A 15260-nucleotide genomic window follows, 5' to 3' on the forward strand; every position below is an offset into this window, starting at 1 on the left:
ATTTCTGCTCACTGGACCTACGTGGGACAGTCTTTACAAGTGCTGAGTGTTTCTTTCCTTTTGACCCATAAAACAGCAAATCTGTGGAGGATCCTATTTGGTGGGCTATAGAGAATTAACCCATTTTATGTCTGATGGCCTTTTGTTTAGTAGCCTAAGGTTTATGGTAATGGAAGACCATCTTTCAACAAAAGATGACAGACCTCAAATCAAGCAACTTAGGATTCTATACAAAACTGTCTTTATATCCATCTAATTGTGGATATTTAAGTTGGCACACATGTGTACCTAGCACAGTTTCTTTCAAAGCATTATTTACTGCATTTTTTTTTTTTTAAGGTCTTGTTCTCTATACAGGTCCTGTCAGTTATTCAGAAGAATGCCAGAGAAAACTGTTCCAAGTCTGACAGCCTCTCACGTCGATAACAAGCAAATTAAGTACAGAGGCCACAGCTACTCCAGAAAGTCTTGTTTAGTCCTAACCGTCAGAAGGTTATCGAAATGTGGGTGTTTACAGTCCCCCAAAACTTGGGTGAAAGTGCCGCATCTTCTCTTTGTGGTTGTACACCTGCCCGAACAATTAGCTACTTCTTACCCCGGCTCCTCTGAAACACCAAGAAAGTAAAAGGACCTATAAACAGGCACTTCAGTGTGTCCACATGTCACACACAGGACTATCGGTGGTACAGGCTCCGAGAGTCTTCCAACAGAAATACCCAACCAGGAGAGCACGTCTTCTCTCTAGGGGGCTTTTTCTAACTCACAGGCTTCCCTGGTTTCTGATACGAGCCCGGCGCAGAATGCCTCCTGCCTCCTCCCCATCTGTCATCACCACCACCACAAGCTGCCCTCACGGAGGGCAAAGTGGTATCTCTCTCCCCGTGATGAGAAGCAGCATTTGAGGACCACTGCGTATACTCACCATTTTGGCAGTTTTAGTTGGTGATGGAGGACCTTAAAAAAAAATGAGCCACATTTTAAAAACAGAGGAAGCATTCCCAGATCACAAATACTGCTATGTTTATGCTAAAACTAGCTTTGACTTTTAGTAGGCGAGTCAGTTATGTCCAACATGTGTTCTACGTGTCAAGGGTTATACATACATTTCATTTTTAAAGGACAATCCTAAGGCATAAATGCTACTACCGTTTTATAAAGAAAGAAAACAAAGACTCAAATAGATGAACATCACTTTCCGCTCCTGTTGAACTAATAGGTAATAAGACAGGAAATTGACACCCAATTTGTTTGACATCAAACCCTGGACTCGGACCTTTTTTGGGACACTGGGTAACTCTCCAGCCCTCACAAAGGGATCTGTACCTACTCTGAGCGCATTCTACCGTATCACCCAGAGAAGAAGCAAAAAGGGTTCAAAGAAATGAGAATAATGAAAAATGCCCCAATGAAGCTAAACTGCTCATGTGCCTCAAAAAATGAAAACTAAAAGCCAGAGAGATACATGTGAAGGGCTAAATTTTATTCTTTAAAATGTTAGTCATTCACAGGTATGGATTTAAGAAAGCCCATTAAAATGCAACTTTGTGATTGGTCCTTGGAACTGGATTGATGTCTGGGAGCCGTTCAAGTCAGCTGATGACCTGGGAAAATAAAATTATATTTCTCTCATATGAGCACTGTGGGGTTTAATTAACATTTATGAACAGATACTAAAGCTTAAGATAAAAGTTTTATGAGCACAAGCTACCATGATTGCTTTTACAGAACAGATTAACACGCCAGCCAACATTTTGCTTATTCACAGAGATGCTATGCTCCTTCAAAACATTTTTGGTACATTACAGAGGTCTGGATCAAGTACCAGTGGTTGAAAGAGTCCATTCCTATTATTGCCATCAACAGAGAAAATGAAATTAAGAAGATATATTTTGCTGAAGGAGCACAATGCTGTGACTCTCTCTAATCATTAAAGTCATAGATTAGATTTTTTAAAAAAATATAGAGGGAAAGAAACCCATAATGGACACAATGAAGCCACTAATAACTAAAAAAGAAAAAAAAAGAAAAAAAGAAAAAAAAAAACTGCTGCAAAAGATACTGCTTATGGAAGCAGTCGGGCAGAGCTTAAGGAAAATGCACACTAATTACGAGTTAAGCCTGCTGGAAAAAAAGATTCTGACCTGTAGTAAGGAAGGACAGCGAGTAGGTATAAATCTACGAGCAATGAAGCTTTTTCCTTTTCGTGCTTTTACTCACCTCCTCTTAAGATAAGCAATGGTACATCTGCACCTACTGGAAACTGCTTTAGCACCTCTACCACTTGGAGATGTGTTAAATTCTGCACATTTTGATGGTAAATTTCCTTAATTATATCCCCTTTCTGTAGGCCTTGACACCACTGGCTATCCAGTATCATTTTCACCTTCTGTCCAGTGGGGCTGTCAGCAATTGCAAACCCAAAGCCTTTAGGGCCCTTAATCAGAGGGATAGTCACTAGTTCAGGCTGGGAGCTGCCTGATGATGCCATAGATGCTCTCTGCTCACTCAGATCTACCGGTCCATTGAGACGATCACTGATCAAGGTGTGTCCCGATTTGCCATTCTGGTCCAGAATCGCGGCTCCTGACTTAAACTCCTGAGTACTCATGCAAGTCTCTCCCTTCGTTAACGGCTGTCCATTGATGACAGGAGTAGCAGCAACAATGTCCACGACCGGATCTTCATTGTCATCAGGAAGTGGATAACCACGACATAAAGTGAGGTTGACATACTGATTGACGGGTACCAACTGAAACATCTGGACAACATCTGCATGGGTGTGACCAAGGACACAGTTGCCATTGATGTCGACAATAACATCACCTGGTAAGACATAAGTCACGTTAATATATCAAAACTATCAAGTGAATTTGTGTTGTTGGAAGAGTCAAAAATAACTGAAATTCAGCATCTAAATTTGGATCCTAGAAACCTCTTCCTGGACATTAACAACTGAAAAGATGTTGCTTTTCAACATAGATATGCCATTCTCCCTTCTGTGACTCCTCTTTAAAAAGAACATATAAATGCACACATTCTTGGTTATCTTAGTGCCAAAGAATCATGACCTCAAGCTCAAGTGAATCTTTAAAAAAGTAACTGAAAACTCCTATTACCAATGTTGGTATATCCTTTGAGTCATACCAAAGTGGCCACATAAAGCTAGGGGCATTATAGTAGGTATTCAGTACATAACAAAGGAGCAAATATTCCACTGGCTACTTGCACAAACAGGCAATCCTGAAATCCTACCTTATTTCTTGATTTTAAGCAGCCACTGATTACAGTGTACTTAAAAAGTCATTCTAGGTTGAACAATGCAGGGCTGAAGATTAGAATAATAACTTATGAATGTATTTTCTTTTAGCACCCTTCTTTTTTGTAAAGATTTTCAATTTAATATAATTCAGTTTTCAAAAGGAGAAATACCAACACAAAAGCTCAACGCAAGCAAAGAACATATTATTTAAGATATTGAAAAGTCAGCTCAATTAATCCTTGTGAAAGTTGGGTTTTGCTTTCCTGATTTTACATTATTATGCCCGCTTTTGGTTGCAGGATCATTACCACTTGACATTCATCAATTGTGTGTGTTTTTTTTTAATGCAGCTTGAACTTCTAAAATTTGTCCTCTGATGTCTCATCTATTTGCTGCTTTTATTTGAATATGATTATTTAAAAGGTTATTGCCAAATAAAGGTGCTATAATTTGTTCTGATTGCATGTAGGCTTTAAAAAAATCAACATGAATGGTATTTAAAAACAAATGTTAGTCTGTAGAAATTTGTTTCAAAATTCAAGATATAGAAATTAGACTAATTAGAAACAAAGTTTTTGACTTTTCCTCCCCGACCAAAGTTGCCAGATTTTTAATCTAAGTATTACATTGTTATATAAACTCATAACAGTTTCAGACAAACCTGAATCTATATTACAAAATTCTGGTAGCATATACAATAGCTACCAGATGCGTTTCATGAACAACATGTAAAAAAGTAAAAATTGAGGACTTAGGAAAAAAAACCCCTTACTATCAATTTTAATCTCTAGAGTTTGTAAATGTTAGAAAATAATAAAGGAGGGCTAAAAATTTTTTTTATAAATAAAACTTTTGATTATTTTAAGTTTTCTTGTTTTAAGTTTTCTATCACCTAAATGGGAAAGTATGAGTGATTCCACATTCTAATTGAAAATAAGTTGATATCGGCCATCAAAAGTAATATGACAATTGAATCATGCAAATGTGGGGCATATTTATACCTAATATATGAAATAACAGAGGATTAGAAAAGCATAGCCAATAGTGTAAGAAGCAATCTCAGTGGAATACTAACCTCTTTCTGGAAAAAAGTACTTAAACTTTTCCCATAATCAGTAACTAGTTCTAAATTTCCTCTAACCATCCCCAGCCATAAATACTGTCAGTCATATAAAAAATACCTAACAATTACCAAATAAATTTTAGGAAAACTATGTAAAGGACAAATTTATATACCTCTGTAAAAATGGTAATATTATTACCTGTAATTCTTAACATGGCAGTTTAATTTCACTAACAGACAGTAAGGAAGCAAAAAACAAACAAAAAACTCCCAACTTGGGGAAAAAACTGTGGGATACAACAATTTGTTCAGTATCACTATAAACACCACAATGAATCATCTTCCAAAAAATATTATAGGTGAAAGTTAAAAACTCCAAAAGTACTCTATATAATCAATGAAAATCAAACAATTACAAACAGTTTTCTGAGATGGTTAATAAATCTTTAGTGAAGCCAAAATTATACTACTTAAAATTCATACTACTCAAAAATCAAGAACTTAAGGTTTTCACTAAGTTTCTACTTTTTCCTCAAAACTAGCATACACTTAGTTTAGAAGCTAAACTATTTTAATATAGGAAACTCCCTCTTCAGTTGAATAATTTAGTTCTCTCTCTCTCTCTCTCTATATATATATATATAAAATTACATATATATATAAACTTTTTTACTATAATTTTTGTTATAGTGTCACAACTCTCCAAGTATTTCTGAGCAATCTGTTACCTGGTGCAATCTTCCCATCCTGAGCTGCAGGACCATCCTTCAGCACATTTTTCACTTGTAGGAACTCATCAGGCCTATCTCCACCAATAATGGTAAAGCCAAATCCCATTGTGCTCTTTTTCAATGACGCTCGAACAAGGATGCCTTTAAGCTGAGATGGATCTCGAGTAAAATGTGATTTTTCCACATCTGCACAGAAATGAGAGACAAGAATAATGACAATGAGGGAGTTCCTGCCGTGGCTCAGTGGTAACAAGCCAGACTAGCAATCTGTGAGGACGAGGGTTCGATCCCTGGCCTCATTCAGTGGGTTAAGGATCTGGATTTGCCATGAGCTGCAGCGTAGGTCATAGACACGGCTTGGATCCCACACTGCTATGGCTGTGGTGTAGGCCGGCAGCAGCAGCTCCAATTTGACCCCTAGCCTGGGAACTTCCATATGCCATGGATGTAGCCCTAAAAAATACAAAAAAAAAAATAATAATAATTACAATGAATATAGCCCTCAAAGCTAATCTCTAAGATAGTCTATTTAATTTAACAAATCATAACAGAAAGAAAATAGATTCTAAAGTTAAAGAAGAGCTGTAATTTAAATTCATTAACTAAATCAATGAAAAAAATTCTTAGTGAATAAATCATTTATTTTATAGGACTCTTCACATCAACTGAAAGGTAAAAGCGTCCACTTTACCTCTTCATCATTGCCTTGTTTGGGCTTACTTGTTCTTATCCCAGAGTCCTTTACATAGAAATTAAAATGACACACCTGAAGGACAGTCTTTATCAGTAAATACCTGAAAGCCATGGGCACGCATTTGGCTGTCTATTTCCTCGGAATAAGCAGCTATGGAGCTCTGTGTAGAAAACACTATACTAAGAGGAGTTCCTGTAGTGGCTCAGTGGTTAATGAATCGATCTAGAAACCATAAGGTTTCAGGTTCGATCCCTGGCCTCGCTCAGTGGGTTAAGGATCTGGCATTGCTGTGAGCTGTGGTATAGGTTGCAGACGCTGCTGGGATCCAGCATTGCTGTGACTCTGGCATAGACTGGCGGCTACTATCTTTGATTAGACCCCTAGCCTGGGAACTTCCATATGCCGCGGGTGTAGCCCTAGAAAAAGACACACACACACACAAAAAAAAAGAAAAGAAAAGAAAACACTATACTAGGAAGATGAGGGCAACTGTCATGAACTTGTACAAGAGAATACATCAGATTTTATCATTTACAACTCGGGCTTTCTGCAGCCTTTAATTTGCATCTGATGAGAGGAGTGAATCCCTGCACTGCCAGTAAATAGCTGTATGCTTCTTTCTCTTTTACTCATGTTGAGGGGATACTTTAGGAAGGAAAACAACAACAACAACAACAACAACAACAACAACAACGAAAACACAGCTTCTTTGAAAAGTCTATTTTAAAAGTTTTTCTCAGGTGATCCTAGAATGAAAAGTGATCTACATTTGCATGTGAGACCTCCCTTCTCTTTTCCAGAAACTTTCCTTCCTCTCTTCCACCCTGCTGCCGTAAAGGCACTTGTGGGGATCAAATTGTACAGGTTCATAATCCACAAAGAATTGTTTACATTATCTTTTGAAAAGATAGTTAAAACTTTTCTACAGGAGTTCCCGTTGTGGCTCAGTGGTTAACGATCCTGACTAATATTCATGAGGACTCGGGTTCAATCCCTGGCCTCACTCAGTGGGTTAAAGATCTGGCATTGCAGTGACCTGTGGTGGAGGTCACAGACGTGGCTTGGGTCTGGCATTGCTGTGGCTCTGGCGTAGGCTGGTGGCTATAGCTCCGATTAACCCCCTAGCCTGGGAACCTCCACATGCCATGGGTGCGGCACTTAAAAAAAACAAAGACCAAAAAAACCCCCTTTTTCTACAAATCTATAGCCTTATTGAGATATAACCCACGAACAATAGAATTTAGCCATTTAAAGCATACAAGTCAATGATGTGCAGCCATCCTCACAATCTAATCTTAGCACGTTATCCCCCCACCTCTAACACACATCAAAGAAATCCCCGTGCCCATTACGAGTCACTTCCCATTTCTCTCCAACCCACCCGAACACCCTAGTATAGACAACCACCAATCTACTTTCTGTCTACAGATATGTCCAATCTGGACATTTACTATAAATGGAATCATAGGTGGTTTTTTAAGTGGTTTATTTCACTTAGCATAATTTTTTTTGAGGTTCATCCATGTTGTAGCATGTTAGTACTTTGTTCCTTTTTATTGCCAAATAATATTCCACTGAATGGACATTTTATTTACCCATTTATTAGCTGATGAACATTTGGGTTGTTGATATCTGGATACTATGAATTATGTTGCTATGAACACTCAGGTAGAAGGTTTTACACAGGCAACTATCTTCGTTCCTTTTAGGTACATACTGGGAGTGGAAATGCAGCAGTTACCGTAAACATACCGTAACTACATTTAGCATTTTGAAGGACTGCCAAACATTTCCAAAGGGGACCGCCCCATTTTAAGTTTCTACCATCAGTGTCTGAGGCTTCCAACTTCTGCACATCCTTGCCAACACTTGCTACTGCCTGCTTTTTTGGTTACAGCTATTCAGGTAGGTATCCAATAGACTCTCACTGTAGTTTTGATGCTCATTTCTCTAAAGACACAAATTAACAAGGGTGATGTGTCATATTTTGACCACACTTGGGCCTAGTACCAAGCCCAGAGTTATCAGTTATGTGTGTTTATCTGCTGCTGCCTCTCTTAGCAAAGTGTTCTAAGGGGCGTGCATTAAAGCTTGTTCTCAGAAAAGAGCAATCCCTGGGGCTGCCCTGTATAGTTGTACAGATTTTGCAGTATAGACCTGGCTCCCTTAAGAGGTAGGGCTGTCTTGCAAATACTGACAAAGGCAGGTTTGGGGTAGGAGTAGGTTTGCTTTATTTGTTATTTTCTTCCCAGATTTGCTGATCTCTTACAAAGAAAATACTTGACATTAAAAAAAAAAAAATCAGCTATTTTGGGCTTCTCAAAGTAGAAGACTTAGACAGCAGTGCATTACCACACACAGTAAACTATTATTTTGTGAGGCCTCTGAGTTTGGCCAGTCAGGCTGCGTGTGGTGATACCTCTGTGCATTGCTGAGCTCTTGATGTGTTTCTGACATTCAAACTAGCAACTCATCTCTGAACAAAATATCACTTAAAAAAATTATCTGACACGGTCAAAGCCTATTCAGTTATGTAAGCTGGCCATGACTGCCCACTACTGCTGCCTACCAGACTGTAGATAAGATCATTTGTTTAAGTATTATGTACTTGGACAGGTACTTGAGGAAAATACATTTTTTTTTTTTTTCCTTTTTAGGGCCACACTGGCAGCATATGGAGGTTCCTAGGCTAGGAGTCGAATTGGAGCTACAGCTGCCAGCCTATGCCACAGCCACAGCGTGGGCTCCGAGCTGCGTCTGTGACCAGCTCATGGCAACACCGGATCCTTAACCCACTGATTGAGGCCAGGGATTGAACCCGCATCCTCATGGATGATAGTCGGATTCCCTTCTGCCGAGCCACGTCGGGAACTCCCGAGGAAAACACCTTTAATGAAATGTACCTTTCTCATTTTTATGTCAACTATTGAGATATTTCTGATCAGCGACCTGAGCATATCAGAGCAAGACTAGTTTGTAAGGGCTAAGCCAGAAAATCGGCCTATAACAGAGGAGCACCGAGATGTACAAACATTCAAAGGGGAGGGTAAGTTTTGGTTAACGCCTAATTAGGGGAAGTAGTAATAAAACAGCCAAAGCCAGTTAGAAGTTGGTCAGAAGTAGGTCTTATCAGAATTAGATACAGGAAAGTGAGAATAAGAAAGGTACAAAGAAACTATGAGTCCAATAATCCTGATTTTAAATTCAAGCTTCGTGATTTAGTTGAGTCATCTTGGAATATTAATCTTTTTTTTAATTTTTATTTTTATTTTATTTATTTATTTATTTATTTATTTATTGTCTTTTTGCCATTTCTTGGGCCGCTCCAGAGGCATATGGAGGTTCCCAGGCTAGGGGTCGAATTGGAGCTGTAAGCTGCCAGCCTACACCAGAGCCACAGCAACGCAGGATTCAAGCCGTGTCTGCGACCTACACCACAGCTCACAGCAACGCCGGATCATTAACCCACTGAGCAAGGGCAGGGATCGAACCCACAACCTCATGGTTCCTAGTCGGATTCGTTAACCACTGCGCCACGACGGGAACTCCTATTTAATCTTTTAAGTCTCAGTTGCCTCATCTATAAAATGGGGATAACAGTACCTACTTCATGGGATTGTTACAGGGATTGAACTAGGTAATGCATAGAAAGCCTAAGAAACAGTGCTTGACAAATAGTAAGTGCTCAAAAAATGCAGATAAGTACGAACACATACAGGTTGGCTAAGGAAGGCGGCTCATAAACTTTGAGTATTTCTGTCCCCGTGGCAAGTATATTCCTGGGATGGAAGCATTAGGCAACTGTAACTTGATACCACTGAGGCATCTGGATAGGGAAAATAATATTAATAATCTTGCAGCAATAGTTTGAGATTTAGATGAGCTGATGTTTACAAAGTATCCAATTCAGTACCTCGACATTATCTCAGTAGATGGTAACCACTGTTCTTCCAGGACTAGCATAACTTCCATCACTTCTAGGAAGCCTTTCCTTCCCTCTCACTGTCAGATTTAAAGTCTCTCTCCTTTGTTCCAACACTGTAGTTTATTTCATTTCATTTTATTTTTTGCTTTTTAAGGCCACTCCTTCAGCATATTTAAGTTCCCAGGCTAGGTGTCAAGTCGGAGCTGCATCTGCGACCTATGCCACAGCTCACGGCAATGCCGGTTCCCTGACCCACTGAGCGAGGCCAGGGATCGAACCCTCATCCTTATGGATACTAGTCGGATTTGTTTCTGCTGAGCCACAATGGGAACTCCCACTATAGTTTATATATCTAACATCATACAGAACAAAACGATGTGTCTATCTCCCTGGCTAAGTTGTGGGCTCCTAAAAGACAGAGGCTAAGTCCTTACTCTTTTAATGCCTAGTTCACAGGCAAGTGCCTGGTGATTAAAATCAATGAAACACAAGGTTACTGCCTTCAAGGAGCTTAGAGTTTAGTGGGGAGAGAAGATCTCCTCTGATGGGCACCGTGGAAGCCACGGGCCTTCAGGAACCACACGTTCTAATACAAAGAGCTCTGCATCCAAAGTCAGTAAAGCCAGGTTCAGATTCGGTCCTGACACTCGCTGTGATTCTAAGGAAGAGGCCTGATCTTTCCTAAAGTCTGTTTCTTCATCTGTAAAATGGGGACTTGTGTTTCTCCTCAGTTAATGTCCTCTGACTACCCTCTTTCATAGTCAAAGCTCTCCAAAAAGCTGGTTAAATCCACTGTCCTCACTTCTACACGGTCCATTTCCTCCTTATTCTACCTGATTTTTACTTTACTCCCCCCCTTGCCCTTGCTGGAATGACAAATGACCTTCATATTTTCAAGTCCAAGGCAGATACTTCTCAGTGTTCACCTTTCTTGACTTTTCAGCACCATGGAACACCACAAATACCCAACTTCTTCTTAAAACTTGCTTCTTTTCATGGCTGCCTATCCTCCCAACTTCAGCTCTTGTCACTACCCCGCAAAACCCCTACCCTACACTCTGTTCCCTCTACCCGGTATGCCTCCTTGCTCCTCTAAAATTTTTATCTGCCTGATTTAGCTTTTTCTGACGCTTCAAGACCCAGTTCAAATATGGCCTCTGTTCACAGGTTCCCCTGCCTCCTTGACTCCCTCCACCAAAGCAGAGATGAGCATGCCCTCCCTTCTGCCAGCCAGCACTGTACCTTGTATGTCTCTATTAATAACAATGAGAGCTACTGCTTATTGGTTACTACGTGCCAGAAAGGTGTTTGTAAGCCCTTTGCTTGTATTAATTTGCATACTCAGAACCACCTTGAGTCATAGGAATTACTATTATTCCTTTTTTACAGATGAGGAAACAGATGCAAAGAGTTTAAAAACTCATGCAAGATGATACACCTGGGAGTCGAGCCTGCTCCACTTCCTGCACCTTGACTGATACAGGGTGGCACTTACATATACTAACCATATATTGTACCCGTTTGTTGCCTTTGTGAGACTGTCAACACCTGAGGGCAAGACCTGCCTTACTCTTAATCATTTTTTAATACATGCACCTAGCAAAGCACTTGCTATATAGCAGGTGCTCCAAAATATTTGTTAAACTAAATGTCTTTGCTAAATCCAATGAAAAACTTAAGAGAAGGTTCTGTGCTTTTGAAGAGTAGCTATAAGAAAAAAACTGTTTCTTTCTTTGGCAACAGAAGGGAAGAATCCACTCGATTTCTCCAATATGGCCATACAGACCTCTGGTTATTAACGACAAGTAGAGAAGGGCGAGGAGATGAGGAGAGAGAAGTAGGACATAAGAAATTCTCGGGCATCTTTCTCAAAATACACATGGCTAATCTCATCAAAATCTCAGGACCTCCATATGTTTTTAATGTTCCCCAAATGACCCTGATATTACTAATACCCTACCATCCGACTTGAGAATCAACGATGTAAGGCAAAAAATATAGTGAGTTTACTTATTATTACTGTTATTTTGCTTTTTAGGGCTACTCCTGCAGCATATGAAGTTCCCAAGCTAGGGGTCAAACCAGAGCTGCAGCTGCCAGCCTAGGCCACAGCCACAGCAATGCAGGATCCCAGCAGCGTCTGCGGCCCTTCACCACAGCTCACAGCAATATCGGATCCTTAACCCACTGAGCCAGGCCAGGAATTGAACCTGTATCCTCATGGATGCTAGTCAGGTTTGTAACGTGCTGAACCACAACGGGAACTCCCTATGGTGGGTTTATTTAGTATTTGTTCATATCAGTTAATGAAGAATCCTGAACGGTTTCTGACAGGAGATCTAAGCAATTAACTTGGGAGAAGCTCATAATGAATTTGAGATCTCACACTGGCTGTAAAAACTAGGAAACAACCCAAACTTTGAATCAAAACTTTGAACCCTTCTCCCAACAATTTCATACTTTCTATATAAGCAGCAAGAAACATCCCAGGATTCTCAATATGTACAGACGTTTTATTAAGATTATTCGTCACTTTACAGTGACAAAAATTAGACAGTCTCGTTTAATTTCAAAGTCCCAGCAATAAAAACATCAAACTCACTTTTATTATTTTAGCATATAAAATTCACAAGTTATTCTTAGCAGAGAAGACGGAAGTAAAAGTCCTACCTGGTTTTGAAGACCCAGGATCGGCCTGTCCTAACTGCTTTTTCCTTTTGGCTTCCTCCACTGGATTTTCAAACTGGGTTTTCTGGTTGAGATGACTATAAAATGTAGAAAAATAAGTATTTCAGTCTCATATGAAAGAATTACATATAAATGGACTAGCAAACCATTCCATCATCTTGGGTTAAGGGACAGATAAGAATCTTTAAGCTATAGAACCCAGAGAGGCTGAGAGGTCAGTCAGAGTGGAAGGAACTTTTGGTAACTAAAGAAGGGGCCACAGAAGATACCTACACGTCCAAGCTGGTGAACTATTCACAACAGCGTCTTTAGAAATTTTCCCAATATAGCTAGTAACAGTTTTCAAAACTATAGCAGAAGCCCTCATACATGACACAATTGGAACTGCTGGTAATTAATCAGTTAAATTTTTGTAAGGCAGTTAATGTAGGAAGGTTTTAAGTTTCTCTAAAGTAAAGACACTTTTGAAGAAATCTGAGGACAGAGCCTTCTAGAATTTTACTCTTATTTTTCCAACTCATGTCATTTAGCAGCAACTGAGAAAGTGAGTTGCTTTTACCAAACTGCATCACAGAGCAACTCTTTCACACTTAAGGTTCTGTCAAACTATGTAATAATTAAATGAATGATGCAATTATAAGTTTTAACTGGTTTTTATGACTTAGGAACAATCACAACTGATTCTTAGAAAGCGTACAAGTCTACGGGGGAAGCGGAAGAGTGTGGGGAGATCATTAGCCTATTGGATTCAGTAGCCTATGGGCAAGAGCATGTTTCACAGAGGGAACTGAGCATCGGTTGTTCTGGCAAGTCAGTTAAGTGTAAGTTGGTTAAGAACACAACTACTGTACAAAAGAAGTTTAAGATTGCAAATAGGTCTAAATACAGAAGCAAGGAGAATTATATTCTAACAAATTTATTTATTATTGAAGTGCAGTTGCTTTGCAATGTTGTGTTAGTTGCTGGTGTATATAGCACAGGGATTCAGTTATGCATATATCTGTATTTTTTTCATATTATTTTCCATTATGGGTTCTTACAGGCATCGAATACAGTTCTATGTACAATACAGTAGGACTGCGTTGTTTATTTTATACACAGTAAGCTTGCATCTCCAGTACTTTTATAGTACAAATGTATTTCAGCCAAATGATGTGCATTTTCCAATAGAATCCATTTTATCAGGAGGTGACATTTGTAATATCAACAATTAAACATAAAATCACTAGGATTTCAGATTATGATTGTTTCAGGTAAGCTGAATATTACAAAATCCACATATAGTTATACAACATGGTGGGTGTTCACGTTGCGGTTTGTGAACACTAATCCTGATGGAGGAGGGGCAGCAAGGACAAAAAAAACCAAAAAAACCTTACTGCAAGGTATGCTGGCTTCTGAGTATCCACTGCTATGCCTTTTAGGCTTCTAGCGCATTATTAACCCTGGAACAGATGTAGTTATTTAATTTCAGAGCTCTGAAAATGGCAAGTTCTACTTGACAGTCTTTGGATTCTGATTTCGCTAAAACTCAAGTACGCTCTGTTTCTCCCAATGAGGCGGTACCTTATCAGCTGAGCTAACTGTTTAACCCTATGTGAAAATGAAGATCTCTGGTGTTAAGGTAGGTACCATTTTTAAAGTTATTTATTAGGTACTGATATTTTACATATTCTTGAAAAAATAAAACACCTAGAAACTGACACTTGGAAAAGAATAAACCTGTTTAGCAAGAACCTTGGCTCACTTTAATGTCATCAGCTAGAATGACTCACTTTGCCACCCAGGCATTAGAACATAAAAAGTAGTAATTTGTATTTATACTCTTTGTAATGTGTGGGAAAAGAGAGTAGAAGTATGCAAATGAGTAATCCCTTTCCTGAATTCTTTGACAAAAAAATGTAAGATTTTAGTGAAGGGAGTAATTGCATCTGTTACCTTAGAATACCTAGGTTAAATATCCCCCCCAAAAACAAAACAGTAAAAACACTCCTTTTCATTTAGTTACTTATACCCTTAATATTATTAAGAAGTAACAGATTTTGTTTTCCTTATAACTAGCTGTGGGAAGTAAGAGAGGAGAATATGACAGATTATCAGAAAAATTAAACAAGGGTGGCAAACAAGCATAATTAAATATATAATACGAAATTTGAGATCTCATTTGTATTAAGATTTTGTATATAATATATGGATTTTAAGAATTCATCTCTACAAAATCATGATCCTTTATGAAGAGCTGAGATATGTAAGCAGATGTATATTTTGACTTTGTCACCTAACCACACCAAGACGGTTAAAGCAATATGGTAAGACAACACTTCTAAATACATAAGCATTCTTATGGAAGGCCTGCCATTAAATTTGGGGAAGAATTTTATGTTCAAGAAGAAATTAATCCATTTCAGAATCTCATTTTCTAAAACAAATACTCACCAAAAAAACCTTGCCATTGCAGTTGGTGTTACTACTACAAGGCTCCTGCCAAGAGCAATCATTGTGCCATCTGGTTTGACAAACTAAGAGAGCCAAAGAGTAGCCATTCAAGTAACAGCTTTTTATCTCCACCAGTAAACTCACTGCAGGTTACTATAGTTGAGATTCAAAGCCTACCTAATCTGGAAATCAGGCCACACTCCACAGCTCAGCTGACTCTGTACTAATGTGCATCTTGAGTACAGCCTGCTTTTTCTTTTTCTTTCTTTCTTTTTTTTTTTTTTTGCTTTTTCTTAATCTAATAAATTACCCTCCTGTAAAATGAGCTCGTTCTGGGAACAATCGTACAAAATCACATTGCTGCCACTGCTGTTGCTTCTAATCAGGCAATTTCACATACCTCCATGGCAGCTGGGAGCAGGTCACTTCAGGATTTGCCCTGAACTTGCTTCAACACTAGTATA

At 38.9% G+C, this 15260-nt stretch overlaps 1 protein-coding gene across 2 annotated transcripts in view; it reads right to left on the reverse strand.

The window, feature by feature from the left end:
* Positions 1-15260, reverse strand: part of MAGI3 (membrane associated guanylate kinase, WW and PDZ domain containing 3) — a 239671-nt gene that overhangs the window by 41515 nt on the left and 182896 nt on the right. For both annotated transcript variants that reach the window (XM_047784968.1, XM_047784969.1), the window contains exons 8-11: positions 12343-12437; positions 5051-5239; positions 2218-2823; positions 923-954 (exon numbers count right to left, since the gene is read on the reverse strand). In XM_047784968.1, coding sequence (XP_047640924.1) covers positions 923-954; positions 2218-2823; positions 5051-5239; positions 12343-12437 — 922 coding nt within the window. The remainder of the gene's footprint in view (positions 1-922; positions 955-2217; positions 2824-5050; positions 5240-12342; positions 12438-15260) is intronic.

This window comes from Phacochoerus africanus, chromosome 6, assembly GCF_016906955.1.
Source record: "Phacochoerus africanus isolate WHEZ1 chromosome 6, ROS_Pafr_v1, whole genome shotgun sequence".
Taxonomy (NCBI): Eukaryota; Metazoa; Chordata; class Mammalia; order Artiodactyla; family Suidae; genus Phacochoerus; species Phacochoerus africanus.